Source organism: Lissotriton helveticus (genome assembly GCF_964261635.1).
Source record: "Lissotriton helveticus chromosome 1_1 unlocalized genomic scaffold, aLisHel1.1 SUPER_1_unloc_18, whole genome shotgun sequence".
NCBI classification, from domain to species: Eukaryota; Metazoa; Chordata; class Amphibia; order Caudata; family Salamandridae; genus Lissotriton; species Lissotriton helveticus.
Window position 1 is genome coordinate 2,309,674 of NW_027611657.1, and position 21,057 is coordinate 2,330,730.

The window sequence follows — 21,057 nt, forward strand, 5'->3', positions numbered from 1 at the left end:
GGGGCCGTCCGATGCACGCAACGGGTTAAAGTTGGCCATAAGGCCAGAGTTGCCACACCTGAAGCACTTCCCCTGAAATTTTTTGTGTTAAAGGGCTTTAAAGTGGTGCTCGATTTGGGTTTAACAAATCTATTCACTAGCACTTTGACATTAATGTTCTCCTTTTTATCACCTGAACTGTCTTTGCGTATAATATCAACACACGCTTTTGAATGCTCATGACTTTTGGCTTTCGTCAGCACTTCTTGAAGCAATGGCATGTCTTTTTGCCACAGGGCCTGTCTTGTTTTGTCTAGGGCGCTTCCCAACATAAACTGATCTCTTAAGCGCCCCTCTAAAGCTGCACCAACATTGCACGTGGAAGCCAATTTGCGCAATGTATTGTTCCACTGACTCATCCTGCTTTTGCGTTCTTCTCCCGAAGTGATATCGTTCAAGGACAGTACTCACTTTGGGGAGGTAGTGCAAGTCTAACTTTTTGAGGCAGATCTCATATTCATTAAGAGTGGCAGAGTAACTATCAGCGAGTTCAGGAAGGTGTTCAAAGAATTCTTGTCCCTCAGAGCCCAAACAATACATTAACCATGAGGCTTCCCTCTCTGCACTTAAGGAAGTGCCACAGACATGAGCATAATGTGTGAAAACCTTCTTAGACGAGAGAGGAGGAACTCCGGGAGATGTCAAAAAGAAGGGAGGGGCAGTGACATTTTGCATAATGTTTGTACTATGTTTTGACCTAGTTACTACTTAAGGGTGATCTTCAGTGATCTGCTTACAGTGCGCAATATGCACAAACCTTATAAGCTGTGTGCATCAGCGACACTGCATGAAACTTCAGCAATTAAAATTTAGGCCAATGCGTACAGTCCCAGAAATTGTATTTGCTGTGCGCATCAGCGGAACCATCAGCCCGATTACTGATGGCACATATTTATACAGGGAGCAGTCACTTTAGTCTGGTGCTCAATTACATGTGTAGATGTGAGTCTGGTGATGCCTGATAACTGAAAGGCACACATTTGTTTTCATACAATTTCATATATGTCTGATTTATTATTCCCATTACAGCGCCTTCTACCTTGAGAAGGCCCATCCTAGACCAGTGTGTGGACAAAACCCATGCTGACAAATTGAGGGCAAAGGGATTAGTACATGGTCTAGGGACACTAACAACAAATCCTACATCAAACCTCACGTTTAACTGATGAAGAGCTAAGAGCGACCTGAAGCGCAATACTGAAAAAAAGTAACCAGGAGAATTGCTGCAAATAAAAGTACATTTTAAAAAACTAATAATGAACTACAAAACCACAGCTGTGTGACCCATGAAGCCGATGGTTTCTCAATATAGCCCTAGTTTGTGATTACCTTAAAGTGCTCACATTATCACCTGTGCTAGAAGAGATGGGAGCCTGGGGTGTATGGTCACAGAAGATCATTTACATACAAAGGGGAGTGACAGCCTGTTCACATCGCACAGTACAAATTGTTTACGTAAAATGCTTGTACACAGAACAGGGTAAAGTCTTGTGTCTCATTTTTTCGTTTTCTTTAATATATCCTGCACCTCGCTCTCTTCATCTCTTCCCCGCATTTCAATTCATCGTAAATTACTAAAATTCACTATTGCTTTATCAGCACGGCACAAGTCGAGGTTCGACACAGTTTGATGCGGTCCCCCCACTATTACCTAGAAAAGAGACTTACAGCCTGATTCATCAAGCCGAAATCGGCTGGCAAAGGGCCAGATTTTGAGAATCTGGCCCTTTGCGAGCGCTATTTTTGCATTTGGGATTCATCATCCCAAATGCAAAAATCGGTAATAGCGATTTCGCTATTTTGCGAGGAATTACATTTAAGGAATCTCTATTTGAGATTCCTTAAATGCAATTCATCATCCATTTAAAAATTGCGAATTCGCAATTTCGGCCCGCTATTTACCGCGAGGTCAAACCTCGTGGTAAATAGCGAAAACTTAGAAAAATGCTTTTAAAAGCATTTTTCTAAGTTGCATGTTGCACACACACATGTCCTTTGGACATGTGTGTGCGCAACACCTGTTTCAATTTGCATTTAAGGGGTGCTACAGGGTGTCCTTTGGACAACCCTGGCACCCTTTAAGTCGCTATCTTATTTGCGATTAGCTAATTGCTAATCGCAAATAAGGAATACTCCCCATTCATTCCTATGGGCCTTTTGGCCCATAGGAATGAATGGGGAGTTATTCCTTATTTGCGATTAGCAATTTGCTAATCGCAAATAAAGAACATGTAGGAATCGCAATTTTTTTGCAATTCCTACATGAATACCGTTTTGCAAGTCCTTAATAGCGATTCCTTATGAATCGCTATTGTAGACTCGCAAAACGGGTCTTTGATGAATCAGGCTGTTAGTTCCACATAGCTCCTTAGGCTGCGACTGGGAATTGTTACTTTGTTTATTGTATCAGCAGACACAGGCCTCAGAGTGTTTGTAACTGTCTGTCCCAGTAGCTGTGTTCCCTTTATTTATTTGTGTGAGTGGCACAAGAGAGGAACAGAGAAATCAGCCCCTCTATTGCTTAATACACTATAAATGTGAAACACTTTGGGGCTTAGGGGCTGGATAAAGAACGTCAGGAAACAAACACAAATTAAAAGCACTTTTGATTTATTAGCTGAAAACTGTTTAAAAATGTAATTTACAAGTTCCACATATCTGTTTAAAAATATTTACACTTTCAGTCATTTTCGAGTTTAGTTACAAACTGATAGTGGGAAAAACACATGATGTATAAAAACTGATACCAAAAACTTCTTTTTACAATATTTTATGTTTCTTGTTTTTTGTTTTTAAAACAGGCCGTCGATCTTTCATGTGAAAATTATTATAAGGGCCTGACATCACTTCTTGTGATGTCACTACTTGCGACATCATTGTGATTTGCATATGATAATGGGCTCCTTCACTATTTTCCTCATTTGTGCCCTGTTTATTCCATGACATGGTTCTATAGATATTAAAAATAATTATATAAATTCACAGGTATTCAGCCCGTTTCTATGGTGATGTCACACATTGACAAGTTTTCGTCTGCTTCTTCTATTTTTAGGTGAATACAAATCACCTGCCGTTCCCCCTCCTTCCATTTCTTTTTCTTTTTCACCGCCTTTCTTTGTCTCTCTCGCTCTCTGTATCTCTCCCCCTCTCTATCTCCCACACACTCCTGTTAGCTTTAGCTTCATGAATCTCACTGCCACTTCTGGCATTCATATGACAAATCCTGAGGAACATTTCAGGACAAAGGACAATCAGTGTGGAAGACGAGTTGCTCGGAGTGCAACAGATTGTCCTAGCACATATATGCTTTTGATGTGGAATTTCGCTATTTCACCACATTCTTCAAACAGAGTCTGCTGCTAACAGTGGCTCAATTCTGGTAAAAAGAAGAGTTTGGCACGGCAGAAAATGAATAGGGAGAGCCAAGTCGGAGAGGAGCCATGGGTCACACTTAGTTATAAGGCCTGAGACACAAGCTGATCCATCAACCGAAAACAGTGTGTAAAAGATGCAGCAAAAGTTACTTAAAAACAAGGTATATGCTCTGTTATATCTAAAAATAGGTTATTTCTTGAACACCTGTGCTTCGCTTTAGTTCATTACATATACTGCAGTGGCATTTGTTAATAGTAATACATACATTTTACCAATGAAGCTTCCATCTCCTGAGCCCTGACAACATGCCTACTTTGGGTGTGTTGGGTTTATAGGTTCTATCACTAATCCTACAAGATAGCTGAAAATACAGTTGTTAGTCCCAGTATTGTTCAGTGTTGCTTTTACAGGAAGTGTGATCAGGTGTGATTGAATTTTTTTCTTTGTATCTCTTCATCAAATAAAAATCAAGAATGTTTATTTTCTTTTAATCCACATTGTGCTCGCCTTCAAATGTGTATCCTGGTGCATCATGTTGCTTTGCTTTGTGCACGGAAGTGAACAATCTCTGGAAACAAACACTTTTATAACTCTGCAAATACTGTTATCTGTTTTTCTTCTTTACTGCTAGTCGGGTCTTCTATCAAAAGTCCTTCACACTTTCAGCGCCCTTCTATGTTTTTTTTCCCTGTGTGTTCGCAGATGACTTTGTAGCTCTGATAATCGACTAAAGGTCTTCCCACATTCATTGCACTTGAATGGTTTTTCTCCTGTGTGAGTTAGCTTATGAGACCTTAATGCTGAAGAGAAGCGAAAACAACTGTCACTTTCACTACAATGATAGGGTTTTCCCCCGTGTGTGTTTGCTGATGACTCCGAAGTTGTGATAACCGACTAAAGCACTTTGCACATTCACTGCATTTGAATGGCTTTTCTCCTGTGTTTGTTCGCTGAAGATTTTGTAGGAGTGATGACGTACTGAAGCCCTTTGCACATTCACTGCACTTGAATTGCTTTTTTCCCCGTGTGTGTTCGCTGATGACTTTTTAGGTCCGATAACTGACTAAAGCACCTTGCACAATCACTGCACTTGAATGGCTTTTCCCCTGTGTGTCTTTGCTGGTGTCTTTGACGGCTTTATAATTGACTAAAGCTCTTCACACATTCATTGCAATGGCATGGCTTTTCCCGTGTGTGTTCGCTGATGTCTTTATAGGTCTGATAATCGATTAAAAATGCTCTTCCCACATTCACACCACTTGAATGGTTTTTCTCCTGTGTGAGTCTGCTGATGATTCCTTAATGCTGAAGAGTCACAAAACCTCCTATCACATTCACTACAATGATAGGGATTTTTACCTCGTGTGTGTTCGCTGATGACTTTGTAGGTCTGATAATCGACTATAGCTCGTCACACATTCACTGCATTTAAATTGTTTTTCCCTCGTGTGTGTTTGCTGATGAAATTGAAGGTGTGATGACTGACTAAAGCATTTTGCACATTCACTGCACTTGAATGGTTTTTCTCCTGTGTGTGTTCGCTGATGTCTTCGAAGGCTTGATAACTGACTAAAGCTCTTCAAACATTCACTGCACTTGAATGGCTTTTCCCCTGTGTGTGTTCGCTGATGACTTTGTAGGTCTGATAAGTAACTATAGCGCTTTACACATTCACTGCACTTGAATCGCTTTTCTCCTGTGTGAGTTTGCTGATGACTTTGAAGGCTTGATGAGTGCCTAAAGCACTTTGCACATTCAGTGCACTTGAATGGTTTTTCCCCTGTGTGTGTTCGCTGATGTCTTCGAAGACTTGATAACTCACTAAAGTACTTTGCACATTCAGTGCACTTGAATGGTTTTTCCCCTGTGTGGGTTCGCTGATGAATTTGGAGGTTTGATAAGTGACTAAAGCTCTTTACACATTCACTGCACTTGAATCGCTTTTCTCCTGTGTGAGTTTGCTGATGATTTTGAAGGCTTGATGAGTGCCTAAAGCACTTTGCACATTCAGTGCACTTGAATGGTTTTTCCCCTGTGTGTGTTTGCTGATGTCTTCGAAGACTTGATAACTCACTAAAGTACTTTGCACATTCAGTGCACTTGAATGGTTTTTCCCCTGTGTGGGTTCGCTGATGAATTTGAAGGTTTGATAAGTGACTAAAGCTCTTTACACATTCACTGCACTTGAAGGGTTTTTCCCCTGTGTGTGTTCGTTGATGTCTTTGAAGGCTCGATAACTCACTAAAGTACTTTGCACATTCATTGCACTTGAGTGGTTTTTCCCCTGTGTGTGTTCGCTGATGAATTTGGAGATTTGATAAGCGACTAAAGCTCTTTACACATTCACTGCACTTGAATCGCTTTTCTCCTGTGTGAGTTTGCTGATGACTTTGAAGGCTTGATGAGTGCCTAAAGCACTTTGCACATTCAGTGCACTTGAATAGTTTTTCCCCTGTGTGTGTTCGCTGATGTCTTCGAAGACTTGATAACTCACTAAAGTACTTTGCACATTCATTGCACTTGAATGGTTTTTCCCCTGTGTGTGTTCGCTGATGTCTTCGAAGACTTGATAACTCACTAAAGTACTTTGCACATTCATTGCACTTGAATGGTTTTTCCCCTGTGTGTGTTCGCTGATGATTTTGGAGGTTTGATAACTGACTAAAGCTCTTTACACATTCACTGCACTTGAAGGGTTTTTCCCCTGTGTGTGTTCGTTGATGTCTTTGAAGGCTCGATAACTCACTAAAGTACTTTGCACATTCATTGCACTTGAATGGTTTTTCCCCTGTGTGTGTTCGCTGATGAATTTGGAGATTTGATAAGCGACTAAAGCTCTTTACACATTCACTGCACTTGAATCGCTTTTCTCCTGTGTGAGTTTGCTGATGACTTTGAAGGCTTGATGAGTGCCTAAAGCACTTTGCACATTCAGTGCACTTGAATGGTTTTTCCCCTGTGTGTGTTCGCTGATGTCTTCGAAGACTTGATAACTCACTAAAGTACTTTGCACATTCATTGCACTTGAATGGTTTTTCCCCAGTGTGTGTTCGCTGATGAATTTGGAGGTTTGATAAGTGACTAAAGCTCTTGACACATTCACTGCACTTGAATGGCTTTTCCCCTGTGTGTGTTCGCTGGTGTCTTTGTAGTTCTGATAACCTACTAAAGCTCTTGACACATTCACTGCACTTGAATGGTTTTTGTCCTGTGTACGTGTGCTGATGAAGCTTGAGTAGTGATGACAAACTAAAGCTCTTGCTGCATGTGTATGATTCTTCTTTCTTGGTTAGTGTCTTTGGGTCGGGTATATATTTGTCTATATTACATGACTGTATTTCCTGATGGGCTAACATGGCTGATAAAGCACTTGGGGTTTTGTCACACACTTTAAATGTGTGCGGTATTTTACACGTTTGATTTCTGTTTTAATAATAAAATGCAATATCCACCAAATATTTGCCACACTCCTAATATGTAGAAGGTGTCTTTGTATGTGATTGTGCCTTTAGATTGGATTATGGCTATGCACGCTTGCGGGTAAAAATGTATCTTCCTTCTGGCCGGTGCAAATTGGGACAGTCTGTTGTATTGTAGATAGAACTCCTCTTTCCTTTACCCGTCAGTTGTCCGGCTCTGATCTGTTGTGCTCTTCTCTGGTTACTGCTGTTTGTCCAGAAAGAGTTTACAATTCTCCTAGAGCACGGAATGATGGCTTGTCTTCATTTTACAAAACAGAGCACTGCAGTAATCACATCATACCGATCCCATGATCAAAGTTGGTATTGGACACTTGTTTATACAGGAGGTGGTTTGTTATTGTTGTTGCCTTAATTTTCCTAAGGTCATTTCTTTATCTTGTGGCGTGGAGGTGCACAGTTCGGCCTCTTATAATCCCTGAACTGCCCTTGATGCTTCATCCAGGATATGTCAGTTTGTGTGCAGGTTCCTATGTCGCCCACTGTGCTGAATACTGTAGCTCATTATTTCTGCTATTATTGAAGATTTACAGCATTCGCTTCATCATTGATGGTCATTTCATACAGTCGAAGCTTGTTTTCTGCTGGATGTAAAGATATTTAACATTACTAAATTGAAACATAATGGAATGAGAATTCACAATATTTAACTGGTTGTAAAAGACATTTCGGGGGAGATTTACCAAATCTCCACGCAATGCAGCGCAGCCCTCCCCCTGCGAGGCTGCGCTGCGTGACAGGGCGGGAGCAGGAGAGCACCACATTTTCAAAGATATGGCTCTCACCTTCCCTTTCCCTTGCGCTGGCACTGATTACAGCGGCCCTGCGCCATGCATACACCTTAGCACCAGAACGCTAGGGTGTGTGTGTGTCAGAGTCTAGCATAGGTTTTGTACAGGAAGGGCACCCTTCCTGTACAAAATACTATGCCAGACACGAGGGAAAGCTTTTCCCATTTTGTATACGTGTTGCACAGTGCAGCACGCATGCAAAGTTAGAAAAGGAAGGACAAATTAAAGTATTTCTCCTTCCTTGCGCCTAGGTTAAAAGGGTGCAGTTTTCTCACGCTAAACCGAATCTGCTGAATTTGGTAAATTGGGTTTAGCGTGAGAAGCCTTGGGTGGTTGCACGGGAACGCCCATGCACCCCCCTTGCAATGCCCTCCGGCGCAAAGTAATGCGACGCAGTGCTATGTGCTGCTTAACATTAATTTTACGTTATTTGTCTGAAAGTAAATTAGGAAAAAAGGATTTTGCACTGTCTTGTGCCACTTTTGTGACGAAAACACAGCACAAAATGTTAGTAAATCTCCCCCTTCTTCTTTACCGCCTTTGAAACTTAGCAAGGAATATTTCGGCATACAAAGATATTTAACTAAAAGTTCTGTTGATCAGGTGACACCTTATTAATGTCTGAAAAGGAGATGATTTATCAGTGTTCACAGAGTAACTGAGCAAAGTAAGGGTGCTCTCGGAGCTCCCAAGTACTTAGTGGTAAAGCTGAAGATAGAAGCACATGGTCAAGATTTAATTTAAACAACAAGAGATTTTAGAACAAGAGATAGATCAGGCTGGGCTGCAAAATTTCCAGTAACTCTTTACGAAGTATACAACAAAAGTAACTCCTTTCACACACTTCTTCTCATTCCTTTCCTATTCACTTAAGATCATCTCAAATACCAACTCCTGTCTTTACTCGCTGTTCATAAGTCACCTTTGACACTTTCAACAGCTCCCTTGGTTCAAGCATTTCTGGTTTCTTCTAACCTGGAAGATTGGAACATTATTGTGAGTTGAGGGGGGTTTCCTATCGACATAACATCTATCCATTTCCCTGAAACTGGTGAAGCTTACAGCACCTGGTTCTGGACCTAAAAGATAACTTTAATAAGTAAGTCTTTAGTTCTTCCTAGAGTAATGTAAATGTAAATGTTCTGTAAGATGCAGCTCTTTCCGGAGCTTTTGTGTAAAGCAGAATGAGGGGTTCACTGTAAGGCCCCTCCTTTACATTATACACGCAGATAAGGCAAACAAATGTTGATTCATATAATATAATATTCAGCTAAATCAGTCATTTAGTACTTATAGAGAATCCATCACAACCAATAATATACCTGACATATCCCCACAGCAGATGTGTGCATATTACTCTTTTTTCCCCCTTTTCCACCATTACATGGCATATGGCATGCCGTTGTCCGTTTGGGGCCCAGGAAGCCACTTTGTGACTGGATGGGTATTTGGCAGAGTGGGAGGAGGTGTCATTTATCCACAGGTGATGCGCATTTCTACCTTTCCATATTTCTCATATTCAAGTTTACCTAATTTCCTGTCCTTCGACCACTCTGTTGCCCTGTGGCTGCACACTCACTCTGTGGGGTTCATCAGAAGTCAGATAACGGCCTGATAGTCACAAGGCCTGTGACTGCTGTTCTCTGTGCTGTTCTCTGTGCTGCTCTCCCGCTGTCTGTACTTGTTCTGTGCCCGTTTCTTCCCTCTGTTCCCCTCGCTGTCCCTGTGTCTCTCTGCCCGGTTTTCCTTCTGTCCCCCTTGCTGCCCCGTGTCTCTCTGCCCGTTTTTGCCTTTTGTTCCTTAGCTGCCCCTGTAAACCTGTGCCCGTTTTTGCTTTCTGTTCCCTTGTTGCCCCTGTAACACTCTACCCGTTTTTGCCTTCTGTTTCATCGTTGCCCCTTTATTCCTGCTCCCTTTTGCCTTCTGTTCCACTCGTTGCCCCTCTATTTTTGTGCCCTTTTGCATCCTGTTGCCTTTGTTGTCCCGCACCGCTCCTGCCGCTGCGTCACCTGCGGCCCCGCCCCTTGACTGCCCATTCGCTGCCCCTGCCTCCCAGCTGCTCCTCCCTCCCACCTCCCCACATATGCCAGCTGCAGTGCGGCGAGGAGAGCGACCCTTGACCCTACCAGGTAGGTTCCCCCCCCTCTGCAAGGCACCGCCTGTGTGTCCCTGCCCCAGCTGCCGCTGCTGAGGAAGTTCAAGGCCCTCCTCCACCCACAGGCTACCATCTGCGCCTCATCCTTGGTGGCCAGTGGTAGGCCGTAGGTTCGTTCCTCTTCCGCTATATGTTGTATTTTCTGAATTGCCTGTATTGCCTTATTGTCATTGTTGTGCCGCTGACTGCTGTTCTCTGTGCTGCTCTCTGTCCGTCCTGGCTGCCTGTACTTCTTCTGTACTTGTTTCTTCCCTCTGTTCCCCTCGCTGTCCCTCTGTCTCTCTGCCCGGTTTTCCTTCTGTCCCCCTCGCTGCTCCTGTGTCTCTCTGCCCGTTTTTGCCTTTTGTTCCTTAGCTGCCCCTGTAACCCTGTGACCGTTTTTGCTTTCTGTTCCCTCGTTGTCCCTGTAACACTGTGCCCATTTTTGCCTTCTGTTCCATTCATTGCCCCTCTATTTTTGTGCCCTTTTGCCTTCTGTTCCCTTGTCATCCCGCACCGTTCCCGCCGCTGTGTCCCCTGTGGCCCCTTACTTTCCATACGGTGCCCCCGCCTCCCACCTCCCAGCTGCTCCTACCTCCCAACTCCCCATATATGACACTTGCGCGCCAATGGCGCGCCTAAGGCAAGCCCATCTGCGCCGGTCCGCCCTGGACCGCACCCAGCACCAGAACCACTGGTCCCCGCACCCGCCACGAGGAACGCCACCACTATGATGCCAGCATTCTGCACACTCTCAACTCTGGACAGACTCACACCTGCTTCAAGGCTGCCCCAAAACGCACACACGGTCCCTTCACCTGCCGGAACTGCAGCAACACCAGTCTCAGAGCCGACGAACCACCTGCCAAGAAAGACCTCAACCACCTCCGATGCATACTGCTGAACACCCACAAACACGCCGTCGAGCTCTGGGGCCTGCTCGACACAACATCCCCGGACGTCGCCTTCCTGACAGAGACTTGGATGAACGACTCCTCCGCACCCGACATCGCCATAGCCATCCCAGACGGCTACAAGATCACCCGCAGAGACCGCACCAATGGAGTCGGAGGAGGAATCGCCATCGTCCACAAGAACAGCATCAGGGTCTCGACTAGCACCGACAATACTCTCAGCACCACCAAACCAATGCATTTCCAGATCCACACAGACCCCAACTCCACCCTCAGAGGCACCCTCATCTACTGACCCCCCGGACCCCACCCCTAGTTTAGCGACTCCATCGCCGACTTCATCAGCACGCACACCCTGACCTCCAGAGACTACATCCTCCTCGCAGACCTGAACTTTCACCTTGAGAACAACAACTACAGAAACTCCACAACCCTGATTGACAACCTCAGACTGACTCAACTCGTCACAACGCCCACCCACTCCGCCGGCCACACGCTCGACCCTTTCTTCTCCTCAAGCCTGCACGTCTCCTTCAACCACACCACCGAACTCCTCTGGACCGACCACCGCTGCATCCACTTCACCTTCCAGAAACCCATACCACACCACCGCACCCAACAGATCCCCCGCTGCTGCTGGAGCAAAATCACCAAAGACCAACTACGTGCAAACCTCGCTCTCAGCCCACCCACCAAACCCTCCAACACCGACAACGCTGCCCACAGCCTCAGATTCTGGATCGACGACTGCGCCAACACCCTCGGCCTGCCGAATAAACACCCTCACTGAGACACCAGCAAGAGGGCCAGCTGGTTCCCCCCAGAACTCCTAGCCTCCAAGCAAGCTTGCCGGAAACTAGAGAAGAAATGGAACAGTGAACAGACTCCGGACTGCCACGCAGCACAAAAGGACACCATCCGCAACCATCACCACCTCATCAGGGCTGCCAAGAGGACCTCCTTCAAAGACCGCTTCAACTACAACGCACACAACAGCAAGGAGGTTTTTCAACATAGTGAAGGAACTCTCAGAACCCCAACTCCAACACCAAGGACATCCCGCCGTCGCAAGCCCTGTGCGACTCCCTCGCCACTTTCTTCCACCGCAAGATAGCACATATCCACTACAGCTTCAACACCCATACAGCCCCAAACAAACAGCAACACAACAGACTCTCTGCACACAATCGACCACGATCCCCTGCTAGCCTGGGCCAGCGTGAGCATCGATGACACCATCAAGACAATGAGCACAATCCACTCCGGCTCTCCGTCAGACCCATTCCCGCACCACGTCTTCAACAAAGCAAGCAGCTCCATCGCACACCACCTGCGCAACGTCATCAATTTCTCCCTCAAGACCGCGACCTTCCCAGAGAGCTGGAAACATGCTGAGATCAATGCCCTACTCAAAAAACCTAAGGCAGACCCAAGAGACCACAAGATCTTCCGGCCCATCTCTCTGCTCCCGTTCCCAAGGTCATTGAGAAGATCATAAACAGACAGCTAACTCGATACCTTGGAAGAAAACAGAATCCTGGACCATTCCCAGTCAGGGTTACACAGCAACCACAGCACTGAGACCGCCCTCATCGCCGCCACCGACGACATCAGGACCCTGCTGGACAACGGTGAGACCGCAGCACTCATCCTCCTAGATCTCTCCGCCGCCATCGACACCGTCTGCCACTGCACACTACGCACATGCCTCCAAGCTGCAGGGGTTCGAGACAAGGCTCAGGAATAGACCACCTCCTTCCTCTCCGGCAGAACCCTGAGCGTCCGCCTCCCCCCATTCTGATCTGTAGCCTCCGAGATCATCTGCGGCGTACCACAGGGATCCTCCCTCAGCCCGACACTGTTCAACATTTACATGGCCCCGCTCGCACACGTAGCCCGACAGCATGACCTCAACATATTCTCCTACACCGACAACACTCAACTGATCCACTCCCTCACCAAGGACCCCATCTCGCCATAGCAAACCTCCACGAAGGAATGAAGGCCGTCGCCGACTGGATTAAGATCAGCTGTCTGAAGCTGAACTCAGAAAAGACGGAGGTCCTCATCCTCGGCGCCAACCCTTCAGCCTGGGACGACTCTTGGTGGCCGACGGCACTGGGGGCAGTCCTGACAATCACCGACCACAAATCCAACCTGGGAATCATCCTCGACTCAACGCTCTCAATGACCAAGCAATTCAACTCCATCTCCTCCTCTTGCTTTAACACCCTCCGCATGCTCCGCAAGATCTACAGATGGATCCCGACAGATACAAGAAAGACAGTCACCCAGGCCCTTGTCAGCAGCAGACTCGACTACGGAAACGCCCTCTACGCGGGAGCCCCAACCAAGCTCATCAAACGACTACAACGCATCCAAACTGTCTCAGCACGACTGATCCTCGAAGCCATGACCACATCACCCCCCACCTGAGAGACCTGCACTGGCTCCCCGTCAAAAGAAGGATATCCTTCAAGCTCCTCATCCACGCACACAAGGCACTCCACAAGACCGGCCCAGCCTACCTCAACGACTTTCCTTCTACATCCCCAACTGCCAGCTATGCTCCGCCGACCTCTCACTCGCCACTGTCCCGCGCATCCAAAGAACAACCACCGGCGGGAGATCCTTCTCCCCCCTCACCGTCAAGACATGGAACACCCTCCCACTGAGCCTACGACAGACTCAAGACCTGCTCACCTTCAGGAGGATAAACAAGACCTGGATGTTCGATCAGTAGCAGCCAACCCAGCGCCTTGAGACCCTCGCAGGTATGCAGTGCGCTTTACAAATGACTGATTGATTGACTGATTGAAGGCCATGGATCTCACTTCTTGTACAACAATTATTGCAGACATAGGGCCTAGTTAGGAATTTGTCCAACAGAGTATTGCCTCAAAACTAGGGGTGGCTGAAGAATTCTGCTCTGCCGGCAGACCTCGCAAAGATTTGCCCACACCGTTCCCCAAACACTCCTCAAAGTGATGCAGAACGGAGTTTTTCTTCTCAAGCGGCTCGCCAATGGTAAGGTGACGAGTGCTTGTGAGAAAATATAACGCGCTAGACCTCCTCCTGGTGAGATTTCTCACTGCGGAAAGTCGCGGCAGGTCGCGACCACTCGAGTGTAGAAATCTCTCATTTTTGTTGATAAAGCTGCCACTTGATTAGAATGTCAATTAGAGCAGCAGAAAGCAGCAGCGCCCTCTGGTGCGACCCATAGTGCTGTTCGCGCTGATTTTACAGTGCGGGAAAAACTCCTGGCACAAAAAATCAGCGAGAGTAGTGCAACTTAGAAACTCGCCCACTAGCGCAAGTTTTCAGAGTGCGGCGGGGTTTCCCTGGCACTTCGTGGAGTTCAGCGGACTAAAACTCTGCGAACTACACCAAGGCCTAATCAAAATGTGATAGATATCCTGTCTGCCTTATTATAATTGCCATAAGATGTAATACATTTTTATTGGGCGGGCAGGATACCTGTCACATTTGTGATGGAGTAAACCATCCGCTGAAATCTAAATCAGGCCTTTGGTGTACATTATGTCCAGTGTGGCTAGCTGGGCTAGAAGGATCTTGTTGTTTGTCGGTCTCTCACTGCTGTGAGGTCACCGCCAGGCAGAACTTCAGTCAGCCGCGCCTTTTGCAGGTCTTCCTTTCTAGGCAGGACTTCTGTCAGCTGTGCCTTGTGCGGATCTTCCTTCCAGGCAATGACTTCTTCCAGCTGCGCCTTGTGCGGATCTTCCTTCCAGCCAGGACCAATGTCAGCTGCGCCTTGTGCAGATCTTCTTTTCAGGCTGCAGCTTCTATCAGCTGCGCCTTGTGCAGATCTTCCTTCCAGGCAGGACTTCTGTCAGCTGTGCATTGTGCAGATCGTCCTTCCAGGCAGGACTTCTGTCAGCTGCTCCTTGTGCATAGCTTCCTTCCAGGCAGGACTTCTGTCAGCTGTGCCCTGTGCAGATCTTTCTTCCAGGCAGGACTTCTGTCAGCTGTGTATTGTGCAGATCTTACTCCCAGGCTGTACTTCTTTCAGCTGCATCTTGTGCAGATCTTCATTCCAGGCAGGAATTCTGAATTCTGTCAGTCGTGCCTCGTGCAGATATTCCTTCCGGGGGGAGGGGGGCTTATTTCAGTTGTGCCTTGTGCAGATCTTCCTTCCAGGCAGGACTTCTCTCAGCTTTGCCTTGTGCAGATCTTCCTTCCAGGCAGGACTTTTCTCAGCTTTGCCTTGTGCAGATCTTCCTTCCAGGCAGGACTTCCGTCAGCTGCGCTTTGTGTAGATCTTCCTTCCAGGCAGGGGCTTCTGTCAGCTGCGCCTTGTGCAGATCTTTCTTTCAGGCAGGACTTCCATCAGCTGTGCGTTGTGCAGATCTTCCTTCCAGGCAGGGGCTTCTGTCAGCTGCGCCTTGTGCAGATCTTTCTTTCAGGCAGGACTTCTGAATTCTGTCAGTCGTGCCTCGTGCAGATATTCCTTCCGGGGGGAGGGGGGCTTATTTCAGTTGTGCCTTGTGCAGATCTTCCTTCCAGGCAGGACTTTTCTCAGCTTTGCCTTGTGCAGATCTTCCTTCCAGGCAGGACTTCCGTCAGCTGCGCGTTGTGTAGATCTTCCTTCCAGGCAGGGGCTTCTGTCAGCTGCGCCTTGTGCAGATCTTTCTTTCAGGCAGGGGCTTCCATCAGCTGCGCCTTGTGCAGATCTTCCTTCCAGGCAGGGGCTTCTGTCAGCTGCGCCTTGTGCAGATCTTTCTTTCAGGCAGGACTTCTGTCAGCTGCGCCTTGTGCAGATCTTTCTTCCAGGCAGGAATTCTGAATTCTGTCAGTCGTGCCTCGTGCAGATATTCCTTCCGGGGGGAGGGGGGCTTATTTCAGTTGTGCCTTGTACAGATCTTCCTTCCAGGCAGGACTTCCGTCAGCTGCGCGTTGTGTAGATCTTCCTTCCAGGCAGGGGCTTCTGTCAGCTGCGCCTTGTGCAGATCTTTCTTTCAGGCAGGGGCTTCTGTCAGCTGCGCGTGTGGCCGATCTTCCTTCCAGGCAGGACTTCCGTCAGCTGCGCGTTGTGTAGATCTTCCTTCCAGGCAGGGGCTTCTGTCAGCTGCGCCTTGTGCAGATCTTTCTTTCAGGCAGGGGCTTCTGTCAGCTGCGCGTTGTGTAGATCTTCCTTCCAGGCAGGGGCTTCTGTCAGCTGCGCCTTGTGCAGATCTTTCTTTCAGGCAGGACTTCTGTCAGCAGCGCCTTGTGCAGATTTTCCTTCAGGGCAGGACTTCTGTCGGCTGTACCTTGTGCAGATCTTCCTTTGATGCAGGGGCTTCTGTCAACTGTGCTCTGTGCAGATCTTCCTTCCAGACAGAGGCTTCTGTCAGTGGTGCCTCGTGCAGATCTTCCTTCCAGGCAGGGCTTCTGTCAGCTGCGTCTTGTGCAGATCTGCCTTCCAGGCAAAACTTCTGTTAGCTGCGCCTTGTGCAGATCTTCATTCCAGGCAGGACTTCTGTCAGTCATGCCTTGTACAGATCTTCCTTCCAGGCAGGACTTCTGTCAGTCATGCCTTGTACAGATCTTCCTTCCAGACAGGACTTCTGTCAGTCATGCCTTGTACAGATCTTCCTTCCAGGCAGGACTTCTGTCAGCAGCACCTTGTGCAATTTTTTGATTTCCCTGTATTACACAAGCATGTAGTTTTGGGATGTATCTGGCTCCCCTGCCGCCACACGGAAATGGTGGATTGTTATGACTTTTGTTTTATGTGTTGTTAGCGTTTGACACCATTTCTTTTCTTTGTCTCTGTTACCAGTAGCTGATACTTCACCAGGGAGCGTGTGAAGCTCGCATTCGGGAGATTTGCTCTATTCACCCTTGAGGCGGAAGCCGGGGGTACTCTGCGCTCCCTTGCGCGCTGCTGTAGAAAACGCTGACTTTTCTAGGAAATTGTTATTGACTAATAATAACTATTTTTAGATGCTGTAAATATTTTAATTAGGAGTTTTTACTAGGAGCCCCCACCTGAAGCGAGATTTACATCGCCAGGGTCGTTCCCACTGTATGACACAGCGCCGCTGTTGCTAGGCGCTGGTCACTTCCCCTAACAACTCGAGCCGCCATCTTGGGCCGGGGAAGGCTCGCGCTGCAGATCTCAGCCCCTCCCGCCCTCCCAGGATACTTAAGGGCTTCCCCACTCGCATTCAGAAGATTTGCTCTATTCACCCTTGAGGCGGAAGCCGGGGGTACTCTGCGCTCCCTTGCGCGCTGCTGTAGAAAACGCTGACTTTTCTAGGAAATTGTTATTGACTAATAATAACTATTTTTAGATGCTGTAAATATTTTAATTAGGAGTTTTTACTAGGAGCCCCCACCTGAAGCGAGATTTACATCGCCAGGGTCGTTCCCACTGTATGACACAGCGCCGCTGTTGCTAGGCGCTGGTCACTTCCCCTAACAACTCGAGCCGCCATCTTGGGCCGGGGAAGGCTTGCGCTGCAGATCTCAGCCCCTCCCACCCTCCTCCCACACACTAAGATGTATTTAAACAACCGACCTACCCGTCCGCGCAGCGGGCGCGCCGGCGGCGCGCCGAAGGCGCGCCAAAGGCAAGCCAGTCTGCGCCCGTCCGCGCCTGGACCGGGCCCAGGGCCACCCCCCCTGGCTTTTATCCCCTACCTCCAAGAGGGATTTATACATCTAACCAGCTTCAGGACTGCCGACCCCCCCAAGACCACTCATGTACCATATTTGATCCTAATCATCTTGCGGGAAATGCTTCTCATAGCTGTCCGAACTGTTCCGCACCCATATCAAACCACCAGGAACACCCTCGATGTAAAGCCAATAAAACATTGAGTGATTATTCTATGGCCCTCATTAATGTTCGATCTCTCGGCAAGCACCGACAAGAAATAGTCAAACTAATGGAGGACAAAAAGTTAGACTTATTGTTTCTAACAGAGACCTGGATGGACAATGCCTCTGATCCGGATCTAGTAATCGCTGTTCCCCACGGGTTCTCGATCTATAGATTGGACAGACAACGCAAGAAAGGGGGTGGGATAGCAATAATTGCCCGGGACTTATATGCGGTCAGAACCAACGTGATACCGCTCCTCTCTTGTGAGGCTCTTCAATTCTCCATTAAATTAACACCTTCGGTGAATTTTAAAGGCATCCTCCTTTATCGTCCACCAGGGCAAAGGTCGGGATTAATTTCCGACATTAGTTGTATCTTGGAAGTGTCTGCCCTCGACGGTTCATTCACCATTTTAGGCGACTTTAATTTTCATTTTGATAAAGCAGAAGATAATGATACAGTCGATCTTCTGACATATTTGACAACTTTTGGCCTTTCCCAGTTAGTCAAAGCCCCTACTCACCAAGGAGGCCATACTCTTGACGGCATTTTTACCAATCTAAATGACTTACAGGTCACTGACATTCTTCCTCTCATTTGGTCAGACCACTATGTCATAACGGCCACACTGACTACCCACGATACTGGAGCAATCATGGCGAGTGCCAACCATCGCCGGACGTTTTTTGCCTGGAATGACATCGATAGCGATAGCTTACAATCCCTCCTGATCACCTCTAGTCCACTCCTCTCACAGGACCCTAACATTGCTATCACTCAATTTAATGAATGGGTGGCCACCGCGACTTCCACCTTGGTTCAGGCAAAACAATACTCGCGTAATAGATCATCTTCGTCAGCCCCTGGTATTCTGCGACTCTAAGGACACAAAAACAGTTGTGTCGGAGGAACGAAAGGAACTGGCACAGACACTACTCTGAAGAGGCCAAAACCACATACAAAGAAACGGTAACCAAATATAAACTTATGATTTGGAGGCCAAAAAGAAGTTCTTTTGTGAGAAAATAGAACTTTCTAAAAACTCCAACAAGGCCTTGTTTGAGACCACCAAACAGTTAGCCGGTTGCTCGCCCGGTCTACAACCTCCCCCCTCCCAATCACTTTGTGATGCGCTGGCAAATTTCTTTTATAACAAAGTCAATGATATTTATGCAGCCTTCGCTAACAGCGTAAAAAACTCTCCCAAAATTCCCCCTGAGCCGGTTTGTATCCCCAGGACTAGCCCCTCGCTCTCTCAGTTTACGGAGGTCTCTACTACCCAGATCAGGGAAATTATGTCTTCCATTAAAACAGGTTCCGCCCTTGATCCCTGCCCCTTTAAAGTATTATCCCCAGTCATGGAGGTAGTGCTCCCAGCCATCACTATCATTTGCAACACCCTGATCAACACAGGCATTTACCCATCAGACTTGAAAAAAACTCTATTAAAACCTTTGTTGAAAAAACCAAATCTTGATAGGGATGAACTCAAGAGCTACCGACCCATCGCCAGTCTCCCAGTTTTGGCAAAGATCGTCGAAAAGGCTTTGAATGTCCAACTGTCAGCCTTCATAGAAGCACACCACCTACTGGATGACTCCCAGTTTGGTTTTCACCAACACCATGGGACGGAGACGGCCCTGATCAAGGCTACGGAGGATATTAGAGCTATTCGGGATGCTGGGGGAACAGCAGTCTTGATAATACTGGACCTGTCGGCAGCCTTCGACACGGTCAATCATACCATCTTGATCGACCGTGTCGAAGGCTTGGGTGTTCAGCAAAGGGCCAAGACTCTTCTGGCCTCCTTTTTGGCAGAAAGAACCCAGGTGGTCACTATAGGACCCTTTCAGTCCTCCACCCTATCACTGCCATGCGGAGTACCACAAGGCTCATCCCTGAGTCCGACACTTTTTAATATATATGTGTCGGACCTTGCCAACACTATTCGAACTCACGGGATGAGCCTTACATCCTTCGCTGATGACACCCAGCTGGTCCTGGCCATCAGAGATGACGGCCAAAAAATCGCCGATGACTTCAATCTGGGCATGCAAGCCATAGGAAATTGGATGGCTGCTAATTGCCTCAAATTGAACTCAGATAAGTCCGAGGTGGTTATCTTCGGAAATCTAACCCCGGAATGGTCTTCCCGCTGGTGGCCACAGTCCATGGGACCTCCCCCCACTCCCGTTAGCAAGGTGAGGAACTTGGGAGTCATGTTTGATGACCGTCTTACTTTCCTCCCTCACGCTAACCAGATCACTTCCTCGGCATTCTATAAGTTGCGACTTATAAAGAAAATTCTTCCCTTCCTTCCGGCCTCAGCTGGCAAAACTTTGATCACGTCCCTGGTTCTGTCCACCTTGGACTACTGCAATGCTCTTTTCTTGAATACCCAAGAAAGAGTTCTTAATAAAATGCAAGTCATCCAAAACGCCGCTGCCAGACTGCTGGGTGATGTTCACAAGTTTCAATCAGTGTCGGGAACCATCAGAGAACTCCACTGGCTTTCTATCAGGAATAGAATAAAATGTAAAGCTCTCTGCATTGTCTATAAGGCTTTGCATAACCAGGGACCAGCCTTTCTCATTCAACAACTCATTCCCTACCGTCCCACCCGGTCCCTGCGATCCTCCAATCTGCACGAGTTGGTGGTTCCCCGCACCAAACTGGTCTCTTGGGGCGATAGAAGATTCCTCGTATCACCACCTAAGCTCTGGAATACTTTGCCACCAGTCATAAAAAACAGTCCATTCCTTTGGTCCTTTCGAAAGCACCTCAAAACCTGGCTTTTTAATCAATGATCCCACCTTCCATCTTGGTTGAATTCCGCAGATACTTAGCGCCGAGATGCCCACGGGCCTTCGTTCGCGCTCTAAAAGTGTTTAAAATAATAATAATAATAATGGGTTGCTGGACCCTAATTAGGTTTATATTTTGCCTTTACATTATCTTTTAAATTTGCTAATATTGTGCTGAGTAGTACTTTAGTTTCGTACATGCCTCTCCGGCACCCCCGGAGGTTGTGCTACAAAGACAGATCTAGGGTGCACCGAAGTTGTGCCTAAGGCAAGCTTCTGTTGGTTTCACCCCCATCCGGCTGTTCCTATCCGCTACTCATGGGATGAGCTGCTCGCTTTTAAACCTTTAGGTAAGACTTGTTTAGACCCTACTTTGATTCCGTCTAATACTATCAGCAAGAATAGTTGCCTAGATTGTAAGCTCACTCTGAGAACCTACAGAATTGTCAAACTTAGCTCTCCTATACCGCATGTCTTTAGGTTGCCCACTCCTCAGATGGAAATCAGAGGCATGTTTATTAATGCATGGTCTCTAACAGAGAAAATCAGAGGCATGTTTATTAATGCATGGTCTCTAACAGAGAGTCCTATTTTGCGGACTTTCTAGAATCTTGTGCACTGGATTTTGCTTTCATCACTGAGATCTGAGCAGATGCTTCATCTGACCCATATCTAATTGTTGCAACACCCAC

General features: G+C 47.1%; 1 protein-coding gene across 1 annotated transcript; it reads right to left on the bottom strand.

The window, feature by feature from the left end:
* Positions 1-2,644: 2,644 nt before the first annotated feature.
* LOC144805686 (uncharacterized) lies at positions 2,645-7,443 on the bottom strand. The gene has a single exon (XM_078672194.1). The coding sequence runs from the start codon at positions 6,768-6,770 to the stop codon at positions 4,770-4,772; it is 2,001 nt and encodes a 666-aa protein (XP_078528320.1). The 5' UTR covers positions 6,771-7,443; the 3' UTR covers positions 2,645-4,769.
* Between the last annotated feature and the right edge of the window lie 13,614 nt (positions 7,444-21,057).

Bases quoted from the DNA above. Each gene is read 5' to 3' on its own strand.
- LOC144805686 (XM_078672194.1), bottom strand. From the start codon at position 6,770: ATGTTAGCCCATCAGGAAATACAGTCATGTAATATAGACAAATATATA.